This window comes from Plectrocnemia conspersa, unplaced genomic scaffold (assembly GCF_051122295.1).
Source record: "Plectrocnemia conspersa isolate PC_06_02 unplaced genomic scaffold, ASM5112229v1 ptg000009l, whole genome shotgun sequence".
In the NCBI taxonomy this organism is placed as follows: domain Eukaryota; kingdom Metazoa; phylum Arthropoda; class Insecta; order Trichoptera; family Polycentropodidae; genus Plectrocnemia; species Plectrocnemia conspersa.
The window spans coordinates 25,993,312-26,007,794 of NW_028277173.1; the positions used below are offsets into that span (position 1 = coordinate 25,993,312).

The window sequence follows — 14,483 nt, forward strand, 5'->3', positions numbered from 1 at the left end:
TTAACAATATTGTTTGATAATTTTAAGTGAATATTGCGTCTTTATTTGGTATCACGGCGCCCCAGGCGATCGCCTGTACTGCTTGCCCCTCGGGCCGGCCCTGCATATATATATATATATATATGAAACCAAACATATGAGATACTGAAATAAGAAAGTATTAAATCGATATTTAAAAAAAGTTTCACTCATCACACAATTAATTGTTTTACTTTAGCGATGCATCGCTTGTCGAGGTTTCGTTAAATCTTTAGTGTTATGTTCCTATAAAGTTTGGATCTTCGATCGTGAATACAAAATAAAAAGTTATTGATATAATGAATACGACTTGTTTTATTACTTCTCCATTATAATGCAACATTAAAAACATGTAATATATAATATAAAAAAAGTATATATGAAACATATTAAATAAAAAATAGGATACAAAAGTGGCAAGAATTGTGTATACAAGATTAAAAAATTTCAATTTGATTATGTTTGAGAGATAAGAATTTTTTGTCTTAATTTAATTACTGGTCCGAAAGTAAATAATCCTGATATGTTTATATACTTACCGGCAAATGAAACATTTCTTTTCTGCCGTTGATACATATATGTATTATAAATTAAATAATAATTAAATACACGTGTTACAACAATAGTGCGTATTGTATACATCTCTACTTGTCTACACAAATATACCTATTTAAAACATCTAATCGATATTAAATATACGTGATATAATTTACAATTTAATTATTGTTAATTTTTGGACATTCAGCTTACACGCTATTTATATAATAAATATACATAATAAATACCATGTATTCATACACATAATTCTTTGCTTAAGCGTCCATGTCGATTAAGAGTATGAAAGGTTTTTATTGACAATAAGTCGAAGGCCATTTACAAGAATTATAATCACTATAATAATGAAAGTTTGTACATACACAATATGTCAAAAACGGCAAGAATGTAAAAAAATTATGTAAGCTAGTTTTTGGTATGAAAAATCTAATATTTGGTTTTTTAGGGTAAAATATTTAGGCAAGATATGTCACCATAATGTACATTCATTCAAAGGCAAGTGGATAGATCTTACGTAGTTAAAAAAATAATATGGCATTGCAAAAATCGTTTTTTTTAATAACTTATCTACTTACATAACTAAACTCTACTTTTAAACGAGGACGGATCGAAATATGAAATCACGTCAAATCAAAACGACAGTTTTGGTCCGTCCTGAGTATCCACAAATAATAATTTTAATTTCTATTTAATATAAATTATCACAGTTAAATAAAAAGTAGACTTAATATGAACGATGAGTACTGAAATATGTGTTTAAAATTGTGCTTTTTTTTGACTTTGAATTACAAAAAAAACTTGAAACAGTATCGATAGTGTAATACTTAAACCTAAAGCGCCTCTCTTGAGCGCTATTAAATACATTGACTGTAATGTAGATTAGGGCCAGTGGAGAGACCCTATTAAGACACATATTTTTACATTCAACACATAAAAAATGGTCATCCGTTCGGATTCTTTACCAATGCTCAATTTTGAGAATTCTTACGACTCAACCATCAACGATCAGTGCAAATATTTCAACGACAACATCGAACTAACAAACGCCAACGCTAACATATATATTTTCAGTTATCCCAATCTCGTATATACCTCAACAACACGTTGATACTCAATAACTACAAATCGCCATTGTCCATGGCTTTGTGCATATCCGATACTAATTTTGCGAGTGTCTCGCTGTATTCCGAATCCTTTCTGAATAGAGCGTCTAAGAACTTTGCGTTATTGAAGAATCCAAAAACCCAATCTATCCGCGCTAAAGATTTATCTGTAAGATGCTTCTGGACGATGAATCTAAACCAAAAAATAAATGATTACAAATATTTCATAGAAAAATATAGGCAATTTTTAAACAATCTTACCGTAAAGCCTGATGCGATTCTTTGAACGCGTTCATCAAATACGGTCGGTCGTATGAGAAGTCGACTTCATAAAACGATATAATGGCCATTTGTGCTAGCTGAAATTATAATAAATCAAATTTTATTTAATATAAATCTCATACATTACAACTGGATCAACACAATCAACAACTTATAAATTATGAGGCAACAGACTAATCAAAATCTTTAAACTCAAAACTGGGCAGTTTTTATTATGTGATTAAAAATAGTTGATTCTGAATGGGCAGTTAAATTTCTTAAATCAGTATTTAAATTCGTTAAAAATAAAATTTATACTACTATACTATAAATTCATCACGTGCACTGGCTATTGTTTTCAAATTGATCCGTTAAAAACACTAAAATTCAATGACGACTTTTTACGTCACACCCGTTATGTATGAAATATGATAACGACGTCTTTATGCGTCATACTAGGTTAAAAGATTAAATCAATGACATATATTTCATTAATTATAAACTATTATTACACCTTAAAATAAATATATGTCACTATGCACGACTTTAATTTTTTTAAATTTGAATAAACTAGGATAACTTAATTTGTGATTATGATTATGAATTATAATTATATAATAATCACTAATTTTGATCTCCCGGATACGATAGAAATAAAAAAAAACATTAGGGTTCATATGGGATTCGAACCCAGATCTAAATAAAAATGTCTTCATACCTGAAATTTATTCCAAAATTTATCGGCGGCTTGCAGTTCCTCTTGAGAGAATTGTCCGTTTCTATACAGCACCCCAAGCTTTATGATCAGCTTTATTATGTTTTTGATGAGTTTTTCAGCTTCTTTTTTGTTCCCAGACTGCAAATATTTAGCCATAGTATTAGAATAGAAGACCAATCAAACATTGAGAAAATAGTAGCGTAACACTTACGTGTATTTTGGCTAGTTTGTAAAGATTGTCCAAAAGTGAGGCTGAGTTATCATCAATGAACACCTTGACCACGTTCTTGTTGGTCATGCGAGACAGGATCTTCTTTTGCGCCCTCAGGCCAATATCACGAGCTTTGAACGCGTTTTCTGTCATGACTGAAAAAATAAAACAAACAAATTTATAATCACCAATTATCGTATTTATCAGTTATTTTTGTTTTCTTGAAACTTGCGCATTCAATCACCGTAACCACCACAATAATAAGGATGAACGTGACAAAATATTGTAGCTGAACGGACCACACAAAAACCCTCGTTACATCCAGGAAAAAGAGTAACACATAAATAACACGTTGTAACCCTTCCATGCATAGAAACAATATATCACCGGACGACAAAAAGTACTGTAAAGCTACATTATCCCGTTGCACAATTCGGCTGCAAAAGATGTCCATCAATCAAATGTCACTTTCTAGAGGCGTCGCTGCATGGTTATGATTCGCCAGAACCAGAGCCTTATTTTGCAAACCACTACTTTTATTATGCACGAATGTGTAATGGGGTTTCCGTCCCTTATTCATAACTATTAAATTACCGGCTCTGTGTAACAATACTATTTTATTTACTAATTCTACCAAACCGGGGGCAAAAAAGGCATAGCGGTCCAACACTGACTAAATAAGTATGTAGATAGTTTTAAATAATGCATGAGCTTAACCAAATAGCGCATTTGCATTGTTAATTAGACCCGGTAGATTGTCTCGTATTTTTAAAATCCTATCCATCTCTCGTCAGTCGAATTTTCCGCCGTGAAATTAATTCCCTATCGATTTTCCCATTTCCCAAAATAAACAACGCCGCTATTCGTCTGAATTATTAAAAAAGGACAAAGGACGCGATCGGTTTTCCTGCCTTATTAGCCTGCGTCGTAGTAGAAACTCACCTTAACACACTTTCGATTGAAGCAAAAAATACGCAGATGGGGTCTGCGTAACCCCACGCATTGTTTTTCGGCAATTCCGTAACAATTTTATATAATTAAGTGTTACGTAATGCGTTAGTCGGTTGGGTTAGTCACGAATAGGAGCACAAGCACCAGAGCCGTACTCTAAACGCTTACATAATTAAATTACAGGTTTTCTTTCATACACAGGGTGGTTCATAAATCGCACATATTTATCTGCGGAGTATCCAATGCGTTATATACAATACATTGGCCATTTTTAAAGCAACTCCTAATATATCTCGATTTTATATAATTATTCATAAATATATTCATTATCAATATCAGCAGAATTTAGTAGACCAACAACACGGTTTTGTCCGCATCGTTCCACAGCCACATGCAATTTAAAGGCGGTGACAATGTCCATCGGTTATAAAATCCAGGTGATGTAGTCTTCACCAATTTTCAAAAAGCATTCAACAAAGTTCGACATAAACTGATTTTGGTAGCTGCTTTTCGAATTACATCAGTATATGAGCTATGACGAGTATTCCGTTCATTCTGGAGTACTAATTTTCTTTGTAGTGTTAGAACTAAAAAATTACCAGTCGTCAGAACAACATACAGTTGTATTATTTTTGGAGAGCTCGTCTGCAATCTTCACTGATTCTGCTCATAATCTGCACTCATTAGAGTCACAGTGCAAAAGTGACGACCCACCGACGTGATATGGACACGAAAATCTAATTAAAGCCACCGTGTTTCCTGGCATCCGTCACCATAACGCCCCTCAGGTGGGAGGGAGCTAAAGTGGTGACCTCCTGACGTGATCAAGTAAGACCAGGACAGGTAACCTGCCTACGTAACCTTCTGATATAGCCAGGATGGCGCTTGTATTGCCAACGCCATGATGACACAACCACTCACGCCCCTCGCCATCGCAAGCATCAGAGCACGCCGATGCCGTTGTTCGTTTTCTTCTCCTGGGTTGGGTGTGAAAATGACAGCTAAGTACTCTTTGATCCTTTTTACTTGCATATCCTTGAGTGGCGGTGTTTGTAGGATGGGACGTGTGATCGATTTCGTAGCTTTCCAACGCGATTAAAGCGAGGGTAGTATATGCTTGCAATTGGAATGGAGTATTTCTTTGCATTGATAGTTATTACTGTGATTTGAATACGTCACGTTTGAATTTTAATATCTTCATAATGATAAATATTTTTAGTATTTTAGGATACCACTTCCCCTCTTTTCACGGTTACTGGAATGATAAGCATGATAGAATATGTATCATTTAAGAATGTGTTTCAGATATAAGAAATATATCTATATTGCTACCTTGCGTTTGCGCATGAATCCGTTGACATTCCAAGCCATTATTGTTAGATTATTCATGAGTGATTTTTAAGTTTATTTTCGATTTTCTTCAATCGCTGATCCATGCTGTTATATTGGTTTTTCAATCGCTCAAGTTTGTTCATGATTTCTTTAAACATGTTTTCCGTTTGATTTTCTATGGGTGTTCTTTGTTTTATTACGTTTCAATGGTTCATATGTTGACGTATAGTTGATCCAAGTGGTTTTTCAACCACTTTCTCTGTATTTTGGTTACTGTTTTGTTGTTCGAACTCTTCTGTTGTGTTTTTGTTTTGTTTGTTCCGTATTGCTTGCATTCTTTTGCAACTTTAGCGATAGCTTGCAGGGTGATCTTTACAGTTTGCGCTGGTTGGTCGTCATTTCTTCGGTTAATGCAGTAGTCTTGGATGTGTCTAAAAGATTGACATTTTTTGAACTGGGAGATCATTTTAGAGATCTTCATTGGTTGTATTTCAATTTTAGTTTTGAGAATATCTGTGATTTTGTAAATGCTTTCTACATTTTCAGTGTAATTAAATGTTAGGATAAACATATCAAGGGGTTTCTTCTCCTACCATGATAGTTTAGGATCAGCCTTTTTAATTTTTAATCCTCTTCTGTTCAGATCATTTATTATGTCCTCTTGTGGCCTTTAGCCATAACTCGAATAGACCTATTTTGTTTGTTTTCATACGTATGGTATGAGTGGTGGTAATTCGTAAGGGCATGTATGGTTTCTTTGTATTTGTTTTCAGTCAAACAGATAATTTTGACCGCATTGTTGTTAAGTGATTTAAGGGTATAGTATTATTTTCCCTTAGTCATATCTAATTGTTCTGTAAAAATTTTATGATTTATGATTTTTTCCACAAATATTGGTGGTGGTCTTTTTGTTAATTTCTCACTGGAAAATATTGGTCTTCTAGGGTTTTTATTCTCTACTTAAGGTCATCTATTTCTATTAACGATTTTTTAAAATTATTATTTATTTATTGTTGATTTTTTTATTATTGATTATTGTCAACATCTCGCACAGTTTCACATGTCTTTTTCCTTTACATGAAAACATATAAAAATTCGCCTTTATTTTATTATTAATATTTTAACCTGACAGACATAAGCTCAATGCGTTACAACGGAGTAAATCTATACCAACTGAATGAGTCAATCATATATAATGAATACCCACAACTGAAAGTCTGGGAATCGGTGACATCTATATTAATAATTATAATTTATTATGTGTAATATAATTTATAACCAATATATGTCAATGCAGCCACTGCCGGGGCTCGAACCCGCAACCTCACAGTTACTAGTCTGAGACGTTACGGACTACGCTATTCCGTCTTTATAATGTAGTTTATGTAGAACGAAAATCGAAAGTGGTGAATCTTTTACACTATTTACTCTATGATGAGACCGCCGAGGGTTGTATGAATAATTCAGTAAATCAATCTCGCGACTCGAGTCTGTTGTGAATAATTGAACGAGCCACAGGTTCTCCTCGCTCGGCTGAATCGAATGCGAACCGCCGAAACCGTTCGTAACGAAGGACTTCGTCTGGATTGATACTGGTGCGATCCAATGAGCATTACACAAATGGGCACATTGCTATTTTAATAATGGCACGGCCAAGGCTAGTTAAATCGCTAACTTTTGAGGCGATACTTAAAAATAGACGCGTCATTTATAAAAGTTATTCAGATACGATTCCACGAAAACCATTAGCGTTCGGGATAACTGTCTAGAAAATTGCAATTCATGGCAAGAGTCCAATTGCGGGGCATCTGGAAATGCCGTTGGAGGTTTCTCGGCACTCGGGAATTCGAAAAAGCGAATTTGCATATAATCCGCACGAATGCAAATACAAGTGTTGGCTAACAACAATAATATTAATGCGGTAAGGTAATGTACTCTAAAAGATTAATGTTATAGTTTAAAAAAACAGATGTTATATTCATTAATATATTTTTAATGAGTTGGATCATATTTTAAATAAAATATATGTCGGTGTTTTTTTTACAACGACACGCGACTATAGTTTGCTTAATAAGCGTGAACCAAATAAAAACATCAATTTATTTACAATTAAATTGAAGAAAAATACTATAAATAAATAATTCTCAAAGTTTATTTATCTCACTACATATGATAGCAATATGATTTTACAGAATGTTCTGCTGCGAATTTATAAGTCAACGCAACTTTTTTTTATATAAATATAGGCACTACACTATAGTTTATATCTAAAACGTAATTTAAATAATCATTGCAATTCATATCACGAATGACTTAAAAGAAGATGCCAGTTGCAACACGTTCATTTAACTCAATTGAGTTAAATAACAAGATAATGAACCAAGAATGATACACTTATTACCAAGGATGTCATTTTTCATTTCATTATGATAGTACATATTTCATTAAATGACATGCATTTTTTTGTCGGATTCTAATGGAAATTTCACTGCTTATCCACGTCACAATCAATAAAATCGTGCCGTCGGTTAGTAGAAAAATAAAAAAATTACCTTCAAATTATTATTTTTATAAATTTTATTTTACCATAATTTAATTGCTTGTATAATGTAAGTACAAATATAGACCACATATTAAGATAATAAATAAATAGCACAATGAGACTTTATTCACACAATAAAATAAATAATACTTTCGCACGTTGTGTGTTTTTATTTTTATTTATATCGTTTCAAAGGGCACTGAAAAGAAACACCATAAAGAGATAACGCGTTGATTTTTTTTAATTTAGAAAAAATCAACATTCATTTACCTTTATCTCACAATCCAATTAGAAGACGAATGCGCGGTTCGAATCCGGCAACGAAAAAACGTGTGAATTAGGCCTCGTCTCCATTATGGATAATGAGCAATTGTGAGCTCGATGCCAATTATCTTACGTTCTCATAGATCGATTGTTTCGACGAATGATACGTTACGTACAGACAGTCCAGACAGAAAGAAAAAAATACTAAGTGCATCGAACACTTTTGCCTCTCCGGCTGAGAAAAATAGGAAAACAGGATAAGATTGAGATGTATGTATACAAAAGAAAAACATCGAGCGAAAGGGAAAGCTGGAGTGTTCTAGGAATAGCTCGGAAAAGGGTCAATGATTCGTACAAAAATATGGTATTCGAATGTTTCTGGATAACATTATATATAATACATAAAAAATTGTGTTGGTTATTGTAGAAGATAAAATATTTTATAAGACAATGACTGTTATATAATTTTCAATTTGTGTTATGTTACGAATATTATGACACGCATCTGCTTGCTGTGTTCGACAAGGTTGTCTACCCCTGTTATTGTACGCAGACAGTTTGGTGTCAATATTTTCAATTTCGCATAATATTATATATATTCGCATACCCTCTTTATCGACCGGTATGCATAATACACATTCGCAAGTAAATTGTTTACATGCTTAAAATAAATACTTCGCTTCACGACTGAGTGAAGCTAGCGAGGAGCTAATGTTTTTATAGTAAAATAATAGATATATATATTAAAGATAAAGTTAAACAATATAAATTTGTGTTATAAGTAGAAAACTATGGAGGTTGCAACAATTGTCATATACAAAGCTACAAGAACAAAGGTTTCGCTAAACAAAACATTACTGAAACCAGAATTCCAGAACACCCAAGAATTTCACAATTATAATATTTTGTAACATGACAGGGTAAACACAATGTTTTACAACAGGGTAAGTACAATCAACACCTATTAGTGACATATATTTTATTAATCATAAGCTATAATAACAGCTTATAAAAATATTTGACACTATGCGCGACCTATCTCAATTTTATTTTAATTATTCATTCGCGAGATTAATAAAATCAAAATTATAATCTGTATGGGATTTCAATTCATGTCATTCAGGTATTAAACGCCTACTAAACCACTGCTTTATAGTATTTGTTCCTCATTAACTAACACAAAATAAAAACTCTTTAAACCTATATCCATGAGCTTCGTATTATTGTATATTTACAATGGGAATGTATTTTTCAGTAATATTTTCACTATACTCTATTTGCGTTAACAGTCAGTTCGAGAGCTATCCATTATTTATCATTATTCATAATCGAGAAAGAGATGGCAAGTTTGGGTTTACGCCCCCCTATTATTAACTCTAAAGCATACGATACGGATATATGTACGTTCGATATACTTATCATAATTACATACAATATTTAGTTATATATGTATATAATCTAATATTGCAGTACTAACAGTACATATGTATAAACATCATGTAATTTTTATTTTTCTTGCCAAAATTTTATATGCAAACTAATTGGCTTTTCATACGTTCCTAAAAAGAACTATATGTATGTTACGCCGAATTTGTGAGAATGCTTATTACATGAAATAAACAAAAAATGCCTAAATCATAAAAATTGCTTATTTCACAAAGTCGGCAAAATGCGAATGCCGAATGCGTGAATTAGGCAATGACTATTTAATTCTCAAACTGTCAACACGACAGTTAAGAAAGTCATTTTGATATTATCTACTTAAAAAATCACTTGAAGTGTTGAGTATAATATGAGTACATGTAAGTTACAAGTAAAACTATATTTTTACTGTCATATCGAAATACATTTTCACCGGTAAATATATATTTTTACTAGCGAATATATTAAACTGATAAGCACTAGTAAAATTATATACTGTTCTAAAATTTACAGTTGTGAAACGTTCATTTACTGTTCAAACCCTAACCTAACCTAAACGAATTAACCAAACTGTCATTTAACACTAACTAGTTTAATTCATTTAAAATATTGTAATATTTATATCGAAAATTGACAATCACCTGCTAAGCACCTATGCACGTTGTAAATCGCGAAAATATTTTTTGATAAAATTCATAGGTATTACATATTACAGTTCTAGACTTTTTTTATTTAATCAAATGACAGTTCGTTTACTTAAAAGCGCTTATATCTCTATTGCCCGATGCATAGAATAGGCAGTGCCAATTCAAGCATTCGGCAGACAATATTCCGAGTTTATAAATTAAGTAACTTATGACTTAGGCAGTTTTTTGCCTACTTCATGTAATAGGCAATTTCTTAAATTCAACGTAGCATATATACAATCAATAAACACATTAAAATCAAATTTTGACTACTAGAAGAGCGCAAAAAACAATTATCCCTTCTCAGAAGTCAAAAATCCACGTCAAAAGCAAAAAATTGTGCCGTCGCATTTGAAACGCTCAGTGTTCATATTAAAACTTTTTATAACATTATTACGGTTTACAATAAGTTTGAATCGAATGGAGCACATCTAAACAGAATTTTCACCAACAGGAAAGCGCAAAAAACAATTATCCCTTTGATTTTATTGCTTTTGGCGTGAATTTTTGACTTCTGAGAAGTGATAATTGTTATTGCGCCCTCCTATTGACCAAAATTCGGTTTGAATACATTTTAATCAATACTCTCATATTACAAGTCCGATGTAATATCGGTAAGGATAGCTACCATATTTTTAAAACAATGTAATATCCAAGTGCAGACAAACTATGCGAAATGCAGCGTGTCTGTACTTTTTTTCTGCTTAGATTGTATTTTAGATTCGACCTAATGAAAGTTCTAAAACTATAATTATTTTAAAATTTTCATTAAGGCAAGTTGGGTTTGGGTTTTAACAGCAAATGTACGTTTCGCAACTGTTAAATTAGGTTTCATAACCATTTTAGAGCAGCATATAATTTCACTAGCGCCTATTAGTTAAATTATATTTTTGGAAAGGAAGTCGTCAGACTATAGGGTTCGACAAATTAAAACAAAATTTTTAGAACAACGTCAAAATAAATTGTTAGCTACCATCTAATATTTAAACAAGTTATTTTATTATAACAGTATTCATTTCAATTAATAATTAACCCTTTGTAGTCCAAAGTTTTTTTAATAAGCCATTTTTAATGAATATATTTAATTAAATAATTTAATGATCATTAAATACAGATTTATATATTAAAAACTATTTCTTTTAGTATATTATATGAAATAAATTAAAATTATATATTTATAATATAAATAATATTATATATATATATAATTTTAATATATATTATATTTTTTTTTATTATATAGTAATTTATTTATTACTGGAATTTTAAAAAAAATTATTGGAATTTAATATTAATTTTATTGGATTATTTATAAGAATTGTTTTATTAATTTCTTATATTATATTATGTAGATATATTTATATTATAAATTAAATATATTATTTATTTAATTTATAATATTAATAATGTTTTTAAATAAATTCAGAAAAAAATATCAATACGTTATGAACATAGGAGCTGCCAGTAAAAAATCCAATACGTGTGGACAAAGGACTCAAAAGGATTAAAATCATACCAAAAGCCATGCAGCAATAAATTAATCAACACTCCATGAATATTAAAAATTGTGAATTAGTTACGTTAGCTCATTAAAATGATATTAAAATGTTTATATAATAAAATATAGTAGCGTTGTATAAAAAACTGATTGTTCATACGATTAGCGTGAAAGACTTTCACGGTATATTCCTTATATGTACCTCAACCATTAATACAATTGCTTCTACAAATTATACTAGATACCATTGCACGATTTCGTGCATATCTATTCTACCATAGTTTATAAAGTAAGAATGTATCATTGTTTAGCAAGTTCCGCTGTGTATTAATGTAAAGCACATTGTGTGATAATGCACGCGCCTTATATGTAAAATAATCAGTCGAGCTCTTGGTGTATTTATGCATATATGTATTTATTAATAATACACAGACACAAATATAATGGAGGAAATTTCATTCGAGACACGTTAAATACCTGGGAAATTCAATGAGTATGGAAATATATTTTTCAATGAACATTGAATTAGTTATTATAAATATGTACTAAATACGCGTTACGTTATATATTTTATGTTTACTAATATATGTATTATACATTATAGATCGATCAGCCTTGGATACGTGTATCGAATATCGTTAGAGTTCCAACCTCTTCGAAGTGTCTATTGTATCTATTATGGTTGGATATATGTACATTGAAGCGTATCCATTATGTTCTGCTTAAAAGAGTATTTAATAGAAATAAAAATCATTGTATAGACATTTAGTAAAATGTTTATGGTTTATTCGCAGTACATCTAATGTTCATTTGATACAGCAGATAACAATTCGACTGATATCAAATCGATTATTTCAAGTGCTACATAATCTAGGTTTGATTAAATTATTATCAGGGCATAAGAGTTAATTTATAATTGTATTATAAACTCTACTCAGTGTTTTAGATGGGTCACTATAAATTATATTAGCTGCCCAAAATATTTTCTATATTTTAAAACCATTCTAAAAGATTTAGTAACACCTAACCATTTTACCTGGAATTGTTAAATTACTAAAAATCGTCGATGGATTTTGGAAACAATTTTTGGACCAGACTGTGCCAGATGGTCAAAACCTAGACGTGTGAATTGTTATCCATGGTTTTCAATCTAAAAAGTTTTGTTTTTAAATTTATGTACATATTTTCTTTAAATAAATTAAATTTCAGTTTTAAATTCAACTCAATATTTAGACAATATATTTTGAAAGCATTAAATTTTGAATCGTAAAGTTGATTTTGACGAATCGATTAGATCTATAACGTTGCAAGGATTAATTACGCTAAATGTTTTATTTTAATCAAGAGTTTAGTTGCGATACAATGTTCGTGCTGAAGGATATCATATATAAACTTTTTTAATAATCAAACACCAATTTAAAAATTTCTTCGATTTTTTTATATTATTCGAACATAAAAAATAATAATAATTAAGTAGCGGATGTTGGTTTTTATGTGCTCCAACGGCGTTACATTGCATGATCTTCGTGACCAGCTGCTCCCCCTTTAATTTGGCCAGAAAAATGCATGTCATTTAATAATATACTATGAAAAAATGATTTTAAATCAGAAATTTTCGGGTTATACCACAAAAAAAGTCTTGAATCTAACAAAAACGTCATTTCAGTGAAATTATATTGGAGTACATTTTCACCGATAGATATGTATTTTTATCAGTAAAAATATAATTTATCTGGAAGGTGCTAGTAAAATTATATGATTTCAACTTTTTCATATCTAGAAATATGTAAATATACATACTTATCATTATTTATTTATATGCGATATATAAATTTTACAGTGAATGTGTATTTTTTAGTGAAGTTATATTTTCAATAGTGAAGTCCAAAGAAGTGATTGTCATTAGTACACGTGTATCGTATTAAATATTTTATATAAATATGGAGCGATTTGAATAAATTAAAGTCATTAACTAGTTATATCATATACGGTTGTAATATTTTTGAAGAGCTCTGCTCATAATCTGCGCCCATTGGAGTATCGGCGCTAAAGTGGTGACCACGACGTGATCGGCGCTAAGATACATATTTCTACTATCAAAAATATAATTTAATTAATAGGCGCTAGTGAAATTATATGCAGTTCAAAAATGTTTATGAAACTCAATTTAACTATTTCGAAACGTACATTTGCTGTTCAAACCCAAACCCAACTTGAACTAAAACTAATTATATGTTTAGAACTGTCTTTAGCTAAATTCTACAATATTTCTCTCAGAGGGAAATAAGCGAAAGAAGTATGGTCAGGCGTCGCATCTCGCATATTGCTTCATAGTTTGTCTGCACTTCGATATAACCGATATTACTACAGACTTCGATATAGGATTATTATTCGAAATATATTCAAACCGAATTTCGATCAATAGAAGGGCGCAAAAACAATTATCACTTCTCAAGCAATCACGTCTAAAGCAATAAAATCGTATCGGCGTCGTCGCAGTGGAAGAACTCGTTACCATGATTCATGAAAATTCATAGTTTTTTTTTTTTATTAAATAACGCATTTTTCTGGCCAAATTCTTATGAAGAAAACTGGGTGCCAATGTCATTCCGTTGGAGCATCTAAATCCACCAAGTTATGGTCAAAAAACCGCCCGAAATATACGAAAAAGTCATCGAGAGAATCGGCCGCTGCAAGAGGTACAGAGGCGGCCATTTAATTGATATAATTTTTTATATTTAATAAAATACAGCAATGTTCCAATAAAAACTGAAGAAGAAACTGAAGTTGAATCAAGCTTCTGATATAAGAGTATTTGTCGAAGTATATTCAAACCGAATTTTGGTCAATAGGAGGGCGCAAAAACAATTATCACTTCTCAGAAGTCAAAAATTCACGTCAAAAGCAATAAAATTGTGTCGG

At 31.1% G+C, this 14,483-nt stretch overlaps 1 protein-coding gene across 1 annotated transcript in view; it reads right to left on the reverse strand.

Annotated features, from left to right (window-relative positions):
• Nucleotides 1-631: 631 nt before the first annotated feature.
• Nucleotides 632-14,483, reverse strand: part of sigmar (Tumor necrosis factor alpha-induced protein 8-like protein sigmar) — a 34,678-nt gene continuing 20,826 nt past the window's right edge. Inside the window, exons 3-6 of the mRNA XM_088191680.1 lie at nt 2,867-3,021; nt 2,656-2,793; nt 1,938-2,035; nt 632-1,869 (exon numbers count right to left, since the gene is read on the reverse strand). Of these exons, the coding sequence (XP_088047806.1) occupies nt 1,692-1,869; nt 1,938-2,035; nt 2,656-2,793; nt 2,867-3,019 (567 nt within the window). The 5' untranslated portion in view covers nt 3,020-3,021 and the 3' untranslated portion in view covers nt 632-1,691. The remainder of the gene's footprint in view (nt 1,870-1,937; nt 2,036-2,655; nt 2,794-2,866; nt 3,022-14,483) is intronic.